The sequence below is a fragment of the Haliotis rubra genome, unplaced genomic scaffold, assembly GCF_003918875.1.
Source record: "Haliotis rubra isolate DU_JTF1 unplaced genomic scaffold, ASM391887v1 Scf339, whole genome shotgun sequence".
Lineage (NCBI taxonomy): Eukaryota > Metazoa > Mollusca > Gastropoda > Lepetellida > Haliotidae > Haliotis > Haliotis rubra.
Window position 1 is genome coordinate 1,057,818 of NW_025767012.1, and position 15,371 is coordinate 1,073,188.

A 15,371-nucleotide genomic window follows, 5' to 3' on the forward strand; every position below is an offset into this window, starting at 1 on the left:
TAATGTACAGCAACAGGCTGACACGTTTCATAGTAAATTTCGAATTTTATCAAGATAATGTGCCCATCATGAAAAACGCTTGCATGTTTGAACGAAATTCATAGCACGTTGTGAATGAAAATATCAGTTTTTTAATTCATATACCATCCATCACACAACTTGTTTCCCAAATAAGATCACGCCAAAATCGAATATCCTCTATTTTTTAAACAGTATAAATACATATATAACTTCATTACTGCAGAGAAACGTATTCATCCGTTCAATCGTCTATTCGTACACATCTGTGTAGAAATACATGTAAATACTGGGAGTACAGCTCAACAGTGATTCCGTAATGATCTCTGAAGTTCGTTCTTGTTTTAAATTCTATCACTTTTCTGTTTCTATAAACATAAGTACAGACTTGTCTCAGGGCTCGTCTACATCATCGTCATCTTCTATCTGAAAACAACGAGTGAATGAGAAATAACTCTATTTTGCGGTCAGGTGCAGGCGAACTTTGAATCCCGGGTTTTCAGACTAAACACCGGTAGACACGCCTGTGTGGGGAGATTCCTCCTGTCCTGTGTTGAAACGGGTCCTTCTCGCACATCAAGGTCAATTGTGAGCTTTGTCTAAGTTAAAACCAAACCCAGGCCCAATTTGCATTGATCGGCGCAGTCAACAGCGGCCGCCTCCCGAAGTGTAATCGACATCACCACGGCAAACATGTACGATAGAATCTCCATACACGATAACGACACACTCCCACTTCCGTGAAATTGACATGTTTCAGAAATCGTCGAGAGCGGACGTGCTACAAAGGGGCTTGATTGCTATATACAAACCATACATGTAGATGTTTACTGTCGGAGAGCTGCCCAGTCTATGACGATTTCAATTATATTCTAACATAGATTGAAAACCGCGATGTTTGGCACCTAGGCAGGTGTCGTCCGCTCCTAAGTATAATATTCACTTTGTACTACCCTTTAGGGTTCTAAATGCTATATATAGTATCATACAGCTTAAAACTATATTCGTATAATCTCAGTTTGATAACGTGTCAGGTTTTAAGGCAATCGATGTTAGTTTTTGTCTGTGTACACGTTCAACACAAACTCACTCACTTGCGACAAGCCGTGGGCAACGCCTGAACTGTTTACATACAGTCTTTTTGAGTTTAGACAGTGCTCTTCCAATTATCTCTGGCAGTACATCATGGTCTTTGAACTGGGAGGTTAAGAGATGTTTGTACGGTACTGAGCTTTTAAGCACTGATTTGTTTGCCCGTTTCACCACGGGTTTTACAAGCGACACATAGTTTTTACCTGCTCAGTCTAGAGCTTTGCCTGGCATTCTCGAACACAACGTTGGAACCTTGTGATGTTTCCGAACAGTGAGTGAGTTCAGTTTTACGCCGCTTTTGGCAATAGTCCAGCAATATCACGGCGGGGACACCAGATATGGGCTTCATACATTGTACCTATAAGGGGAATCGGACCCATGTCTTCGGGGTGGTGAGCGAAGTTTCTGAACAGCTATTAGACACGCCAGGTCGCCGTATTACTCACACGGAACGTCGCTGTGAAGAGAAATATATGACCCGCGTAAAGGTGAATGTTATTTGTAAGATGGTTGCACTGACGGGAACTCCGATATACATATTATATACACGACATTACATTCAGGTAGCGGAGAGGTATATCTTCAACAACACTTAAACCACTTCGGTGCGATGATTACCGTGACTCATGCAATATATTTATAGGCTGTGTTTCATAAGAGAGAACGGAGATGATCATTGCTGCATGTAAATGCTGTATGGGTACAATGTGTGAAGCCCATTTCTGGTGTCCCCCGCCGTGGTATTGCTGGAATATTGCTAAAGGCGGCGTAAAACTAAACTCATTCACTATATATGTACCGACTAGTTGACATTTATATTCAAAACAAGGTAATACCGTTACTCTGTGTTTAAGTGTATATATGCAGAATATTCATTCAAATGGAATTTACCTCGTGGATATCCGTTTTGGGTCTGGCCTTCTTAAACACCTGCTTGTCGTCATAGGGGACTAAAGGGGAGTGTTGGTAAGGGTCTTGACTTAGTTGAATGCATGTCGTCGATCCCAACTGAGTTTAATCATGTCTTGGATGTCCCTCACTGGATTGTCTGGTCCAGACTCGATTATACACAGACATGACATATAGCTGGAATATTGCTGAGTGCTGTGTTCAACAAGAAGACAAAAAGCAAGCATCTAGAAATTACACGGAGTCAGGCGATGGGACCGTTGTCCAATTAAAATCTAATTTTTACATACTGCACATGTAGGTAACAGTTAGAGCGCTGTGCGTTTGTAAATTTTAACACATCTGTAGAGATGTCTTGGCAAGATATTCTTATTCGATCTACATATCAGTCCAATAAACTTTGTAATCTTTGGATAATGAAAGTGCTAGTTTGGGGATATACAGTTCTGCTAGCAGATGGTGATTGCGGACTATATTCATCTTTTTTACTGAAAAAGTCTACCAGTACTCCATGTTCATCCTTTTCAATTACAGCATTAGGAAATATTTACACCATGCAGAAACAGTTCAGGTGATAACGCGCATCCCCGGCGGACACCATCTGTGGCCTGAGAGAAATCAATACATTTGTCGATGTTATATGTGACTGTAGGCCTATCATATACGTGCATAATCTATGCTATGTTTTTTTGCTCCTATGCAGATTATGGAAAAACCTAAAGTTTATAATTTTTGTAAAAAGTTTCCTGTCAACAACGTCAATGGCTTTCTTAAAACCTATGTAGATTCAATAAGACGCGACATTTTGTTTCGCCAATGTGTAGAAATATTTCATCTGCATGCTGTCTTTCTCTCGAAAGCTTATATTACCCGCCGTCAATCTATTTTACCTTAAACCTTTGACTCCCAAAACATTTGCTTTCAATACTAATATCATACCCATGTGGAACCTAAGAGTCGTATTCCCTGTTGTTATCGAGATCATTTGCGTTACTATAGTAGTGAACATGGACAAAAGGAAGAAGACTCTCCACCATCATGAATATAACTACACAGAATTTATAGTTAAAGTAATCAAACATCCCGTGTTTCCTTAATGGACGTGATTTCCTGGTCAATTTCAAACTTTCCCTATAGACCTTAATTTAAACATATTACTTCTATAGTTATTTCACTTCCGAGAATATTACGGCAATCACAACACTCGTTATGTGCACATAAATGATGATCTATAGTGAGTGAGTTAAAATTAAGCGTTGCATTGGTATTATGTCATCCATGATCTAGAATGAACTGTATATTCAATCCCATCGTTCAATATTGGTATGTCACATTAGGGTGTGTCAGGTTATTGAAATACGTGCGCCATTCATCCGTCTATATAGTTCTTTCTCTATGTTTTACAATATTTGTAGAAACAATGTGGTTTGGTTTTGTTCTCAGTATTTTGTCACTGCTTGTCCCATCTACACAGTAGTATCCCCAGTGTTGCTTATCAGAAACACATATTCACTGAGAGACTTGTACATATTTCCTGGTTTCTTCTTGATTACAACTGGTTTGCGTAAAGGTGCGTGGATAATCTTATATCAATTCAGTTTTAACGCATACAGAGAAGTGTATTCAAATACATCTGAATCCACCACCCTGGACTTACGCACATCATATCTGAAAGTACAAATTCATACATGTCGGTGTGTCAGCAGCCACGTCATTGATAAGAGAAACGTAATGCTATCCAAAGGCGTCGTCTTGAATAAAGTAAATACACTTAGCTACGTGGAGGACGGGAGCTAGAGAATGGCTGCTGGACGGAAATAGGATATACTGCTCAAGTTCTACACCAAACACAGTTGGCGGTCTTTAATATGTTCACACTGAGGAAATTTGGTTGTATTAACAATGATGTACAATATTGACATTGTAAATAAAGACATAATGAGCACAGCGCTTGATAAACTGCGGACGTCATAAGACGTGCACGCAATATATGATGGGTCATCAACATATACGCGCCCTGTAGGGTAACAGAAGTATGGAATATTCAGATCTGCGAGCTTAACTACCGTTATGTCTAATCTCCAACGAGGCGGTGGGGTAGCCTAATGGTTAAAGTGTTCTCTCGTCACGCCGAAGACCCGGGTTCGATTCCCACATGGGTACACTGTGTGAAGCCCATTGCTGGTGCCCCCCGGCGCAATATTGCTGGAATATTGCTAAAAGCGGCGTAAAACTAAACTCACTCATTCACTTTAATCTCCAACATGCATGCCTCCAGGGGACGACTTACCCTCCAGCGGACGAACTACGTGACACGCATGCACAGTCTGGCATGTTTATGTTTCTTAATTGTTCTCAACACGTGAAATGAACGTGTCATGTGCCGCTTTCAAGAATTTTATAGACTATGGCAGGATGAACCAGCATAGTACAGCATTGTGCATCTCGCGCCACCATCACGGACCACTAATCGCAAGATTTCTGATCACTGTTTGAAATGCCTTATGAAGCTAAGAGGAAAATCTGCCATCGTGACCACCCGTGACCTATCGTGTCATTCCGGGACAGGCCATCTCACGGAAAGATACGAGTGGTGATGAGTGGAAAATCGGCGCACGCACACATGACGTCACGACCAGTGGAGCTTGAATAAGGAGTGCTAACCTATTCTGACCAACCTTCAAAGGAGCGAGCTTGTAATATATAAACGACATATCAATAATTTCCAGTATGCTGCTGAACCTGTGATGATCTGCGCATACTCTTCCAGGAATAGACACAGCGTCTATAGTCTGTTTGCAGTGAAAACGCACCGATGAATTTCACTTTAAACAAAAAAGGTAAATCAAATAAAGTGAAATTAAGATTGCGAATCCTCATAACTTTACCCTGCCAATTGAACGTTCAAATCGCAGAATTTTATTCAACTTAGGATAGAAGATTTTTAACAAAGGATCATAGTTTCAAATCACTATTATTGGTTTGTATTACAAGGGGTAAATGAAACTCCGAGAACAAGAAATGTGGGTTTCTATGGTAGTCTAAGTTAACGCTCATCACGTACCGCACGTGCATTTGTTTCACTGTTCCAACTACTGCGCGTACCCTTTTGTAATACAAACCAATAATAGCGATTTGAAACTATGATCGTTTGTTAAACAACTTTTATCCTAAGTTGAATAAAATGCTGAGATTTAACTGTTCATTTGGCAAGGTAAAATTATGAGGATTCGCAATCCTAATTTCACTTTATTTGATTTACTTTTTTGTTTAAAGTGAAATTCATCGGTACGTTTTCACTGCAAACAGACTATACAGTCTGCTAGTCCGAGACTTCTGTTATCATTAACATCACCTATCCAAAAAGTAATAACTGCACATAGACCACTTGTCCGAAATAAACTGTGATCTACACATGCCCAGCCGCGTCTACCCACGTTGTCAGTCTATACTCATTTTACTGAAGGGTGAGACAAGTATACACATATACAAGACTCTAAATACGGCGACCGTAAGATCTGTCCTGTCTGCAATGCGCTTGTCGTTAGCGCAGCGTAGATCGCCAACTAGTTGAGATTTCTGGGCTATCACCCGGCTGTGTAGGGGGAAACATAGTCTCTCGTACAGACCCTGAAGCAAATATATCCAAGAAAGCCCACACAAGTCTAGAAAATGTGGCAAGTCTAGATTTCCTCAGCTTCTGAAAATGAAGAAAGTCTCAGGGCTCCTTTTCATTATATATATTTTTTTTTTTAACTATGAACTTTTTTCAGTAAAATATGTTCATTTCAGAGACTAGTTGTTAGTCTAGGGGAAACAATAAGACAGACAGACAGATTGATTCTGTAAAAAGGCCATAGGTCCATAACACATCGTAAATTAACAAAACGACCCAAACTTCATAAACCTGCATGTTTATCCTAGCTGGAAGTTTAAGCTTCCGAAGATGATTTTATCTCATCTTGGATGAGAGAATCTTTCACATTTCCAAAGTACACGGTATTCATTTTCCACAGTCTTTATATTTATCTTTAAACAGTAATCACAGTATCTTTCTTTATGGGGTATATTGTTGTGTCTTCCAGTTTCAACTTTAAGTCTAAAATTGTTAGATCTGAAATGTGACATAAAATATTTTAGATACTGTGGAATGTAATTTCTTATATATGATTCAACGTTGAGTAGAGACATATTGATGATAATATTCACATTTAGAGGAAGATTCCAGGGAGGAGTGCCAGTCTTGATAGAGGTTGTCTGAGAGTCTTAGTTTAAATTCTCGAAGAAATACATCGATATCACCAATATTGTGTTGGATGAATACTGTATACCAAAACCTAAGCGCAACAGGATGTTTTTATTGCGGTAGCCCATGAATATCTTTCAACATCATCAAGTGTTTTGAGCATCTTATATGCCTGAGGACATAGTCTGTTCTTTCCAAGGTGAATTAATCTTGTCCAGTACTTCATTGCTCTTGTCATGTAGATATACTGAAGGGGGAGTCTGCCACACTCCCCTAGTGCCATGTTATTTGGGTTTTTTTAGTAAGTCTGAATGTCTTTCACAAAATGATTCTTGGATACTTTCAACCAGCTTGTTATATGAAGTTCCCCTGATCACATAGTATAGGAACAATCATACAATCAAACACTTTAAAATTATCTTTATAGCACAGTTTTCCAAACTTCTTTTGAAAAGTAATATTGATATTGAACATTGAAAGTTTTAGGGTAAACACTATCCCCAGATACCTGTAAAAACTAGCAACTTCAAGTTCCGTTCCGTTCCTTTGTAAGTCCATCTCTCATAACGTCTTAAAGGCTCCCCACTTCTGGATATCATTACTTTTGTAATGTAAACAATAACACATTCAACAACCAGTCCCGGCGAATTGTCGGAGATCAGTGCCAACTGACATCCCTATATCTATAAACTTAACAGGGCACATCCCATGACTGATATATTCACGCCTATATTGTCGTTATTATCCCATAGATGTCACGTGACCACGACCAGAACCCGTCTCTGTGGCAAACACATTATTTGTTCAACATCATGCTCTGATGATCTTCAAACTTTTTGCCGAAGACCCAAAATTGAAAACAGTCATTGGCGTAGCTAAATGTATACAAGGACAGGTAAATAATCTTGTCTAGTGATGTTTAATTGAAAATTTGAAGTCTTTACAAAGTCGTCTTCTGTTGTCTGTTCATGCGAAGCGATACGATGTCGTTTTCGTTTGACGAAAGTGTAACCCATAGATAAGCCGACCACCTTCTACAGACTGTTTTGTTTTGTTTGTTTTGGTCCACAAAATTCGGCTTATTTACGGTAAAATACGGTAACTCATCGTGGCAGTGTCTACGGTAACGGACAAACTTGTCTAATCCGAACAATCCGGACAAATCCGGACAAATGAGTCTTTCCCAGGCCCGTCCGTAATAGACAGATTCCAGTGTATATAGATATATTTCTGATTCTTTTGAAAAACTGTATAATGCAATGTACGAGTATATGCTACAGGAAATATGTATAATCAGTAAATATGTATAATTACTGAAAATTTCAGTAATTCTGTATAATGTCTGATTCACTCAGGAATTATGTATATTGACTAAAATTATGTATTATTTTCAGTAATTCTACATAATTCCTGAAATTTAAGAAACAAAATTATACTTATTTACTTAAATCATTTGAATTACTGAAATATTGATATTACTCTTAAAGTCAGTCTGGTTGTCATAGATATGTCTTTATTTTTAGGAACAAGGTACAGCACATTGATTTTCATGAATTTTATTTCCTTGTGTTCATGAATTTTAATTTGAACATGGGAGTGTTGAGTGACACTTAGAACATGTACATTGAATCTTTGCCTTGTAACACTTGCAGCGATTGGTCTGACAGCGTTTTGAGCCGGCACAGTTGCATTTAGTGAAACCTTGTCCACTACAGTAAGAGTGTTGGTGAACATCTTGACGAAGGGAAATGAAAACCTCCGTTTTGAAGTCATCTGCAGAGTACAGTCTCGTAGCACACACGTCGAATTGGTTACGAGCATACTTCCTATCGAGCACACCACCTTTCACTGCTATAGTACACATTTCGCTGTCACTGCACTCAATCACAACACCTGTCATATTCCGAGGGTCAGCTCTGCTTCTATCAACATTGGGAATGTACACAGCTACATTATCTCCAACTTGGACATGCATGCTCCTCTGTACCATACGCTCTGCCTGTTCAGTTTGAGCTTCACACGCTCTTTTCCTCTGCAGCTGAATGGCTTCTTGGTTGGATGAAATGGCTGACTGTTCTCTTCAGTAGTCTTAGGTTCATCATGTGACGCAGTAGTGTTCAGTTCGGAGATGATCGCCTCAGCATTATTGACGATTTTCCAGCAGTAATGTCAGATTCCTCAGAGATATTCTCTTGAGCAGGCTCAGCTGTCGATGGTGTAGTGGCATGAATTCCTAAGGCAGCTGGCATTCAACACACAGATTCTTGAAGAGGGTCAATGCTTCAATGGTTATGTTTGCGTACTTCTTGGACAGTTCATGAACCATTTTGTCCCGTCCCTCATGGCCCGTCGCAATGTGACCCCGTTTGACAACTTCATAGGTCTCTTCTATGGAAATGAAGTACAGGGGTGTTTCTTCTTCGTGCTGACGTCTTCTTATCAGTCTGTAATGTCACCACACTGAAGAACTTCATACTTCCTAAGAAGATAGTACTGATGAGGAGTCTTCAGGGAGGTCTTGGATGCTTCTAGGAGGTCGCTGATGATCTTGTAGTATTCTTCCTTTGGTATCAAAACACGTTTGCTCGTCTCATAAATCTTGAAAAGTCCTAAATAAGTATAATCATATTGTGACTGTACTTAACTTAACCTTTGATGCTGCTGTAATGTATTTACAGGCCATGATTTCAATCACTTAACATGTATTTCTTACTAAAAATGCTTAAAACCCTTTATTGTTTGAATACCGTGAAGACGATGCTTTTCGATAAATAAGTATAATTATGTTGTGACTGAACTACACTCAACCTTTGATCCTGCTGTATTTCATATACCATAAGATAACATATCTATGAAAATCTGACTGATTTTAAAAGTGATATTAATATTTCAGTAATTTAAATGATTTCAGTAAATATGTATAATTTTGATTCTTAAATTTCAGGAATTATGTATAATAACTGAAAAGTTCAGTAAATATACATAATTCCTGAGTGAATTAGACATTATACATAATTACTGAAATTTTCAGTAATTGTACATATTTACTGATTATACATATTTCTTGTAACATATATATACTTAAGAAATACAGTTCGCTTTACCACCATATATAGTGAAACACAGTACACGTTTGCCCGGAACTATTATGGTTAAAGTACGTGGACGCTTGACAACTGACATGCATCGTGACGTCGGTTACCAAGGGCAACGAAGTGGTTGATACACGAAGGCGCAGACGAGAATGGCGTATTGACGTCAATACAGTGTGACGTCATGCAAAAAATCTATTTTATCGGCTGATCTTTGAACATTTTTGGAAAAAAATAATTTATATAGCATAATTTATTAGCAATACAATTCCACGATTTTAATCCCCTGTACAGTGTCACGTGGATGGACATACCAGGGTGTTGTGGTTATAAAATGATTAGTCACAAATTAGATATACACTTGTCATGAGTGTTAAACACTATGCACATAAAGATTTCACTTTCTCACTCATATTTCATCTGGTATGTTTCAGTATGTTATAATGTAATTTTAGATCTTTTATTAAAGTGTCAAAATTACAATCACTTCCGGTGACTTTGCAGCGATACACTATAAATTTAGCAAACATCAATACATAGTTAAATAATGTACAGTCTTCAGAGTCTCCATTAAGGCCATATAATACAACATCTCTGTAATTTGGATATAGCTTATCTGGAATATTTGCCTTTGCCCATTTAAACTATGAAAGCCAGGATGGCAAAACATGAGATTAATAAAACATATAATGTCTGATAGTGTCAACATTGCCACAGTGTTCACACAGTTTATTATCTTAACATTTAACTTGTTCAGATATAAATTGCAAGGCAAAATTGAGTGAAGAATTTTAAACTGTATTTGTTTGTATTTTTTTTCTAATTTCGATTCTTGTATAATTTTCCATTTATGAGTATCCTCTTCTGCCACAGAACAAATATTATGCATTAAGCTGCACCAGGACTTGGCATTATCAGGAATATCAGCAACTTTTACACCCTTTATATCTGGGCAAACATCACTTGGAAAAGAACAAGTCATATATGTATAATACACATTTTGACCAATTGCTCTTTTTATGGCATTGGTATACAATCTGTATTTTCTTTGGGAAATTTCTAATCCATACATTTGAACTAATGTTTGTCTCTGCATAAAATTTCCATTTTTTCTTAGTAATTGACAAACATAAATAATACCTGCTTCTCTCCAATCTGAGTCATATAAGGTTTTTCTGTTTATAAGCATCTTTATATTGTTCCAAATAATTTGATTAAAAATGTCAACATTTTGTAAAATTGGAATTTCCAGATATTCAAGATATCCTTATAAAATAGTGGGATGTTTAAATTCAATTTGTGTAAGTCAAAGTTGCAGTTTAATAAAAACTCAAGGGATCCTACAGTTTCAAATATTGGTTGAACTTGATAGCTCCAAAATTTCTTATTCTTGAAATATTTAGAAAACCATACTAGTTTAAGTGATTTATTAAATAAATTAAAATCTAAAGCTTTAATGCCCCCATTTTCATAACCTTGTGTGAGACGATTTCTTGAAACCTTCTTAGACTTGCTATTCCAAATAAAGTAAATAGCTCTCTGTTAATAGACTTGACAACTGTTTTGGGTAATGATATACAGCTTGCCTGATGAACAAGCCTTGAAATGCCTTCTGATTTACTTAATAGGAGTCTACCATAAAATTGTCAAATTTCTTGACTTTCAGATTTCAAATCGCTTCTTTAGATTTTCTAGTGAAATTTCAACATTATCATGAAAACAAACAAAGTCATTAAGTCTAACATTATGCCTAAGTATTTGTATCTCGATACTTTCTGAATTCCATAAGATGAGCAAAAGTCCTCTTTTCTCAGAGACATTAGGACTGATTTGTCTAAATTAAGTTCTAGGCCACTGAAATCCTTTTGATTAGCATAAAATCAAGGGTCTTCTGGATTGATTTTTTATCTTTTAATAATGGTGCAGAGTCATCAGCGTAATATTTACCTTTCAACTCTTTTCCTGCAAACTGTAAACCATTGATGCAATCTATGCTACAAAACTTGATGTTTATTAACTCTAGCATCTTAAAATTATGAAATACAGTTCGCAATACCACCATGTATGGTGTATTAAAGCACACTTTCGTCCTGAACTATTATGGTTAAAGCATGAGGACGCAAGCGTGAGTTACGCCGCCTTTAGCAATATTCCAGTAATATCACGGCGGGGAACACCAGAAATAAGTTTCACGCATTCTACCCGTGTGCTGAATCGATGCTTGATGAGCGGACGCTTTAACCACTATTGGGCTACCTAACCACCCAGAACAGAGGTGTTCAGGGACTAAGCGTTAGTCTAAGGTGGTGAATGCATGAGCCGAATGGTTTCACAATCCTGACTATACTATTAGATTGCACCTCAAGCTGGTCAGGTGAGGCGAGGTGGAACTGTGGTTTAACGTCGAGCGGAAGACAGGGACCAACAAGTACCATATTTTGATGCGGCCGGCTGATCAGACACACCCTGATGCTTCAGCAAATCCCTGCCAACCGAACGAAATGTCCCACGCCATGAGGATGCAGTCACTTACCCCTGCTTCCTGTAACACAACATGCGTGTCCCGCTATAGGCCACGTACAAAAAAGTACACCCAATAGCAGTGTAGGAAAGATGTAGAAAATCTAGCCTGTCCACAGGACTGGCAGGTCAATTTTTTTACCAGTCCTGCCAAAATCTAGCCTGTCCTCCAAATATAAATAAAACACCTTCGGCAGTAAATATTTAAAAAGGTTATAATCATTATATTTATGTCATTGGTTTGCTAAAATTGACCCGACATGAGGACGGACTAGATATCTTTTTTAACCCGTCCTCCACAAAATTCACCCGTCTTGGACGTTGGGACGGGCTATCTTTCCTACACTGCCAATAGTATACCCCTCAATATCTGCTGTCACTATAATCATATGGTGATCATTATCATGACGATATCGCTCCTACTACTGCTCCTGAAACAATCCAATGTATAAAGTGAGCACGGATGAGCTGAGTTGTGTCCCTTAGGCTTGCCGTGATCCTATGATAAGTGGTTCAAATATTGTTTTCTTCCTGAAAATGTGTCTAGATTTGTCAACACACCTCGCCAGTGTCCCAAGCGGGTTCAAAACCAGACACACTAAAGGTATCGAGGAGCTACACAATACATGTAACACGTATACCTCATTCCCCGGGACCCATGCTATAGTTAGCTTGCCACTTCTCCGAGCGGAATGCGCCTATCCACGTTAACATTTAAGAGGAAATGACAGTGTGGTTGTTAAATGTCCGGAACGACTTGTGAGATGGATATCGGGCGAGAGAAACCTGGTACGCCATTATCTGATGTGTGTGTATATGCTCGGTGATCTCAGTTCAAGTCATGGGTATATGAGTAAAGTTCCCGCACTCTGGGGATCATTGTATCTGTGTCCGGGCTGTCAGGTGTTGAGATGACTGAGCAGTTCCGCTGTCTGCTAGTATACTGGACAAAATAAGTTAGGGATATTGGTATTTTTATGATTGATATTTTATCAGTGTGTCAATGAATTGTCCAGTATATATTGCTAAAAGCAGCTGAAAACCCAAGTCTGACTCACATATTTCCTATAGATATTCTACAGATTTACCCTTTCACATCTCACCAGTGTGGGGTAACAGATATGTATCATCTAGCCAGAACTGACAGGAAACAGTTGTAGGTGATAGAAATGCTGTAAACCCCAGAGACTAGATGTAGGGTCATGTTTGCACATATACATTTACAAAGCCATACTTTATCATACCTTCACCTATATGACTAGTTGCTTACAGGAGCAATCTGATTATTATTACCCCGGATAACCAAGCTGGTTACCCATTTTCTGCGTATTGTGAACAGAAGCAATTTTGAACAAACTCACTTGGAGACCACATGTATCACTGACTGATATTCTCAGTCAAATTGACAAACACGGTCACCCATCCACAAATTCTCCACGCCTAACTACAACTGATATGTGATCTGAGATTCTGGTGATCCGACGCACAGGATCAGTGAGATGTAGCGTGACATATAGGGAGATGTGCAGCATCTATCAGATGTTTATTTGCTGACGTCACTAGGTGTCGTGGTATAGCCATATCATACCTTCATGCTTACTCAGATGTTGATCTACTGATGTGGTATAGCCATTATCATACTTTCACACTTCTACTCGGTGTCGTGGTATAGCCGCTATCATATCTTCATACTTCTACTCGGTGTCGTGATATAACCGGTATCATATCTTCATACTTCTACTCGGTGTCGTGGTATAGCCGTTATCATATCTTCATACTTCTACTCGGTGGCGTGATATAACCGGTATCATATCTTCATACTTCTACTCGGTGTCGTGGTATAGCCGTTATCATATCTTCATACTTCTACTCGGTGTCGTGATATAGCCGTTATCATATCTTCATACTTCTACTCGGTGTCGTGATATAGCCGTTATCATATCTTCATACTTCTACTCGGTGGCGTGGTATAGTCGTTATCATATCTTCATACTTCTACTCGGTGTCGTGGTATAGCCGTTATCATATCTTCATACTTCTACTCGGTGTCGTGATATAGACGTTATCATATCTTCATACTTCTACTGAGGTGTTGATCTACTGATGTGGTATAGCCGTTATCATACTTTCATACTTCTACTCGGTGGCGTGGTATAGCCGTTATCATACTTTCGTACTTCTACTCGGTGTCGTGGTATAGCCGTTATCATATCATCATACTTCTACTGAGGTGTTGATCTACTGATGTGGTATAGCCATTATCATACTTTCATACTTTTACTCGGTGTCGTGGTATAGCCGTTATCATATCTTCATACTTCTACTCGGTGTCGTGGTATAGCCGTTATCATATCTTATACTTCTACTGAGGTGTTGATCTACTGCTGTGGTATAGCCATTATCATACTTTCATACTTCTACTCGGTGATGTGGTATAGCCGTTATCATATCTTCATATACTTCTACTCTGTAGCGTGGTATAGCCGTTATCATATCTTCATACTTCTACTCGGTAGCGTGGTATAGCCGTTATCATATCATCATACTTCTACTGAGGTGTTGATCTGCTGTCGTGATATATATAATGCCTTTATCATATCTTCATACTTCTACTCGGTAGCGTGGTATAGCCGTTATCATATCATCATACTTCTACTGAGGTGTTGATCTGCTGTCGTGATATATATAATGCCTTTATCATATCTTCATACTTCTCATGGTGTTGATCGCTCTTGCCTATTCGTTGTGTGGCAGGACAAGCTGACTTGCACGGTCACCCATCGTATAGGACTGTCCGCGCCCAACACCTGATTATAGCGACCTGTGCTCTATGCACAGGACCACACACCACCACATATTCTTCTTAAAATTTGGAAGGGCTCATTTCCAGCCTTTCATCTTACTGCAATCAACGTCAAGCAGGTCGCATTAACGTATGTTAATCAAATAATTTAGTTTCATTGAAGAAAAACAAGACAAAGAAGTTTTGTATAATCTCTTTAGAAACGCGTGGCCATTTCTTTTAGCTTTGGGACGCGAGCTGCTCACTGGGCTGTCCATCATTCAACAGCTTGTATATTGAGGATTGAATTCATTGGCACACGTTAGCCGCAAACTAACACACTCTTGGATATTAACACTACATTTTATTTGATTTAAATTGTAAAGTACACATCTCTTTCAACCATAGCATTCCATCAAAAGTATGAATTTAGTTTGGAAAATATAGTGGCAATGAAATTATCCAAGGAAAACATTCTCTGCCACTTGATCACGTGACGGTGCGTCACACCATTCGACCGACATGCGCATTGTTTCCTGTACGGTTTCAATCGAGTACGAACACATCGACGAATGTCGGCGATAAATAGATGTTTTGAGCGTTTAAAATGGGCTGCTGTGGACAAAATGATACTTTCGTGAGCCCAGTGGTCAAATACATCTTGTTTTTCGCAAATTTCCTGTTTTGGGTAAGTATTAGATCTATATTGCTG

The 15,371-nt window shown here is 38.6% G+C and overlaps 1 protein-coding gene across 1 annotated transcript in view; it reads left to right on the forward strand.

Annotated features, from left to right (window-relative positions):
• The first annotated feature begins 15,184 nt into the window (after positions 1 to 15,184).
• The window catches only part of LOC124284563 (tetraspanin-33-like), a 33,746-nt gene continuing 33,559 nt past the window's right edge, over positions 15,185 to 15,371 (forward strand). The window contains 1 exon segment of the mRNA XM_046720651.1: positions 15,185 to 15,347. Within this exon segment, the coding sequence (XP_046576607.1) occupies positions 15,267 to 15,347 (81 nt within the window). The 5' untranslated portion in view covers positions 15,185 to 15,266.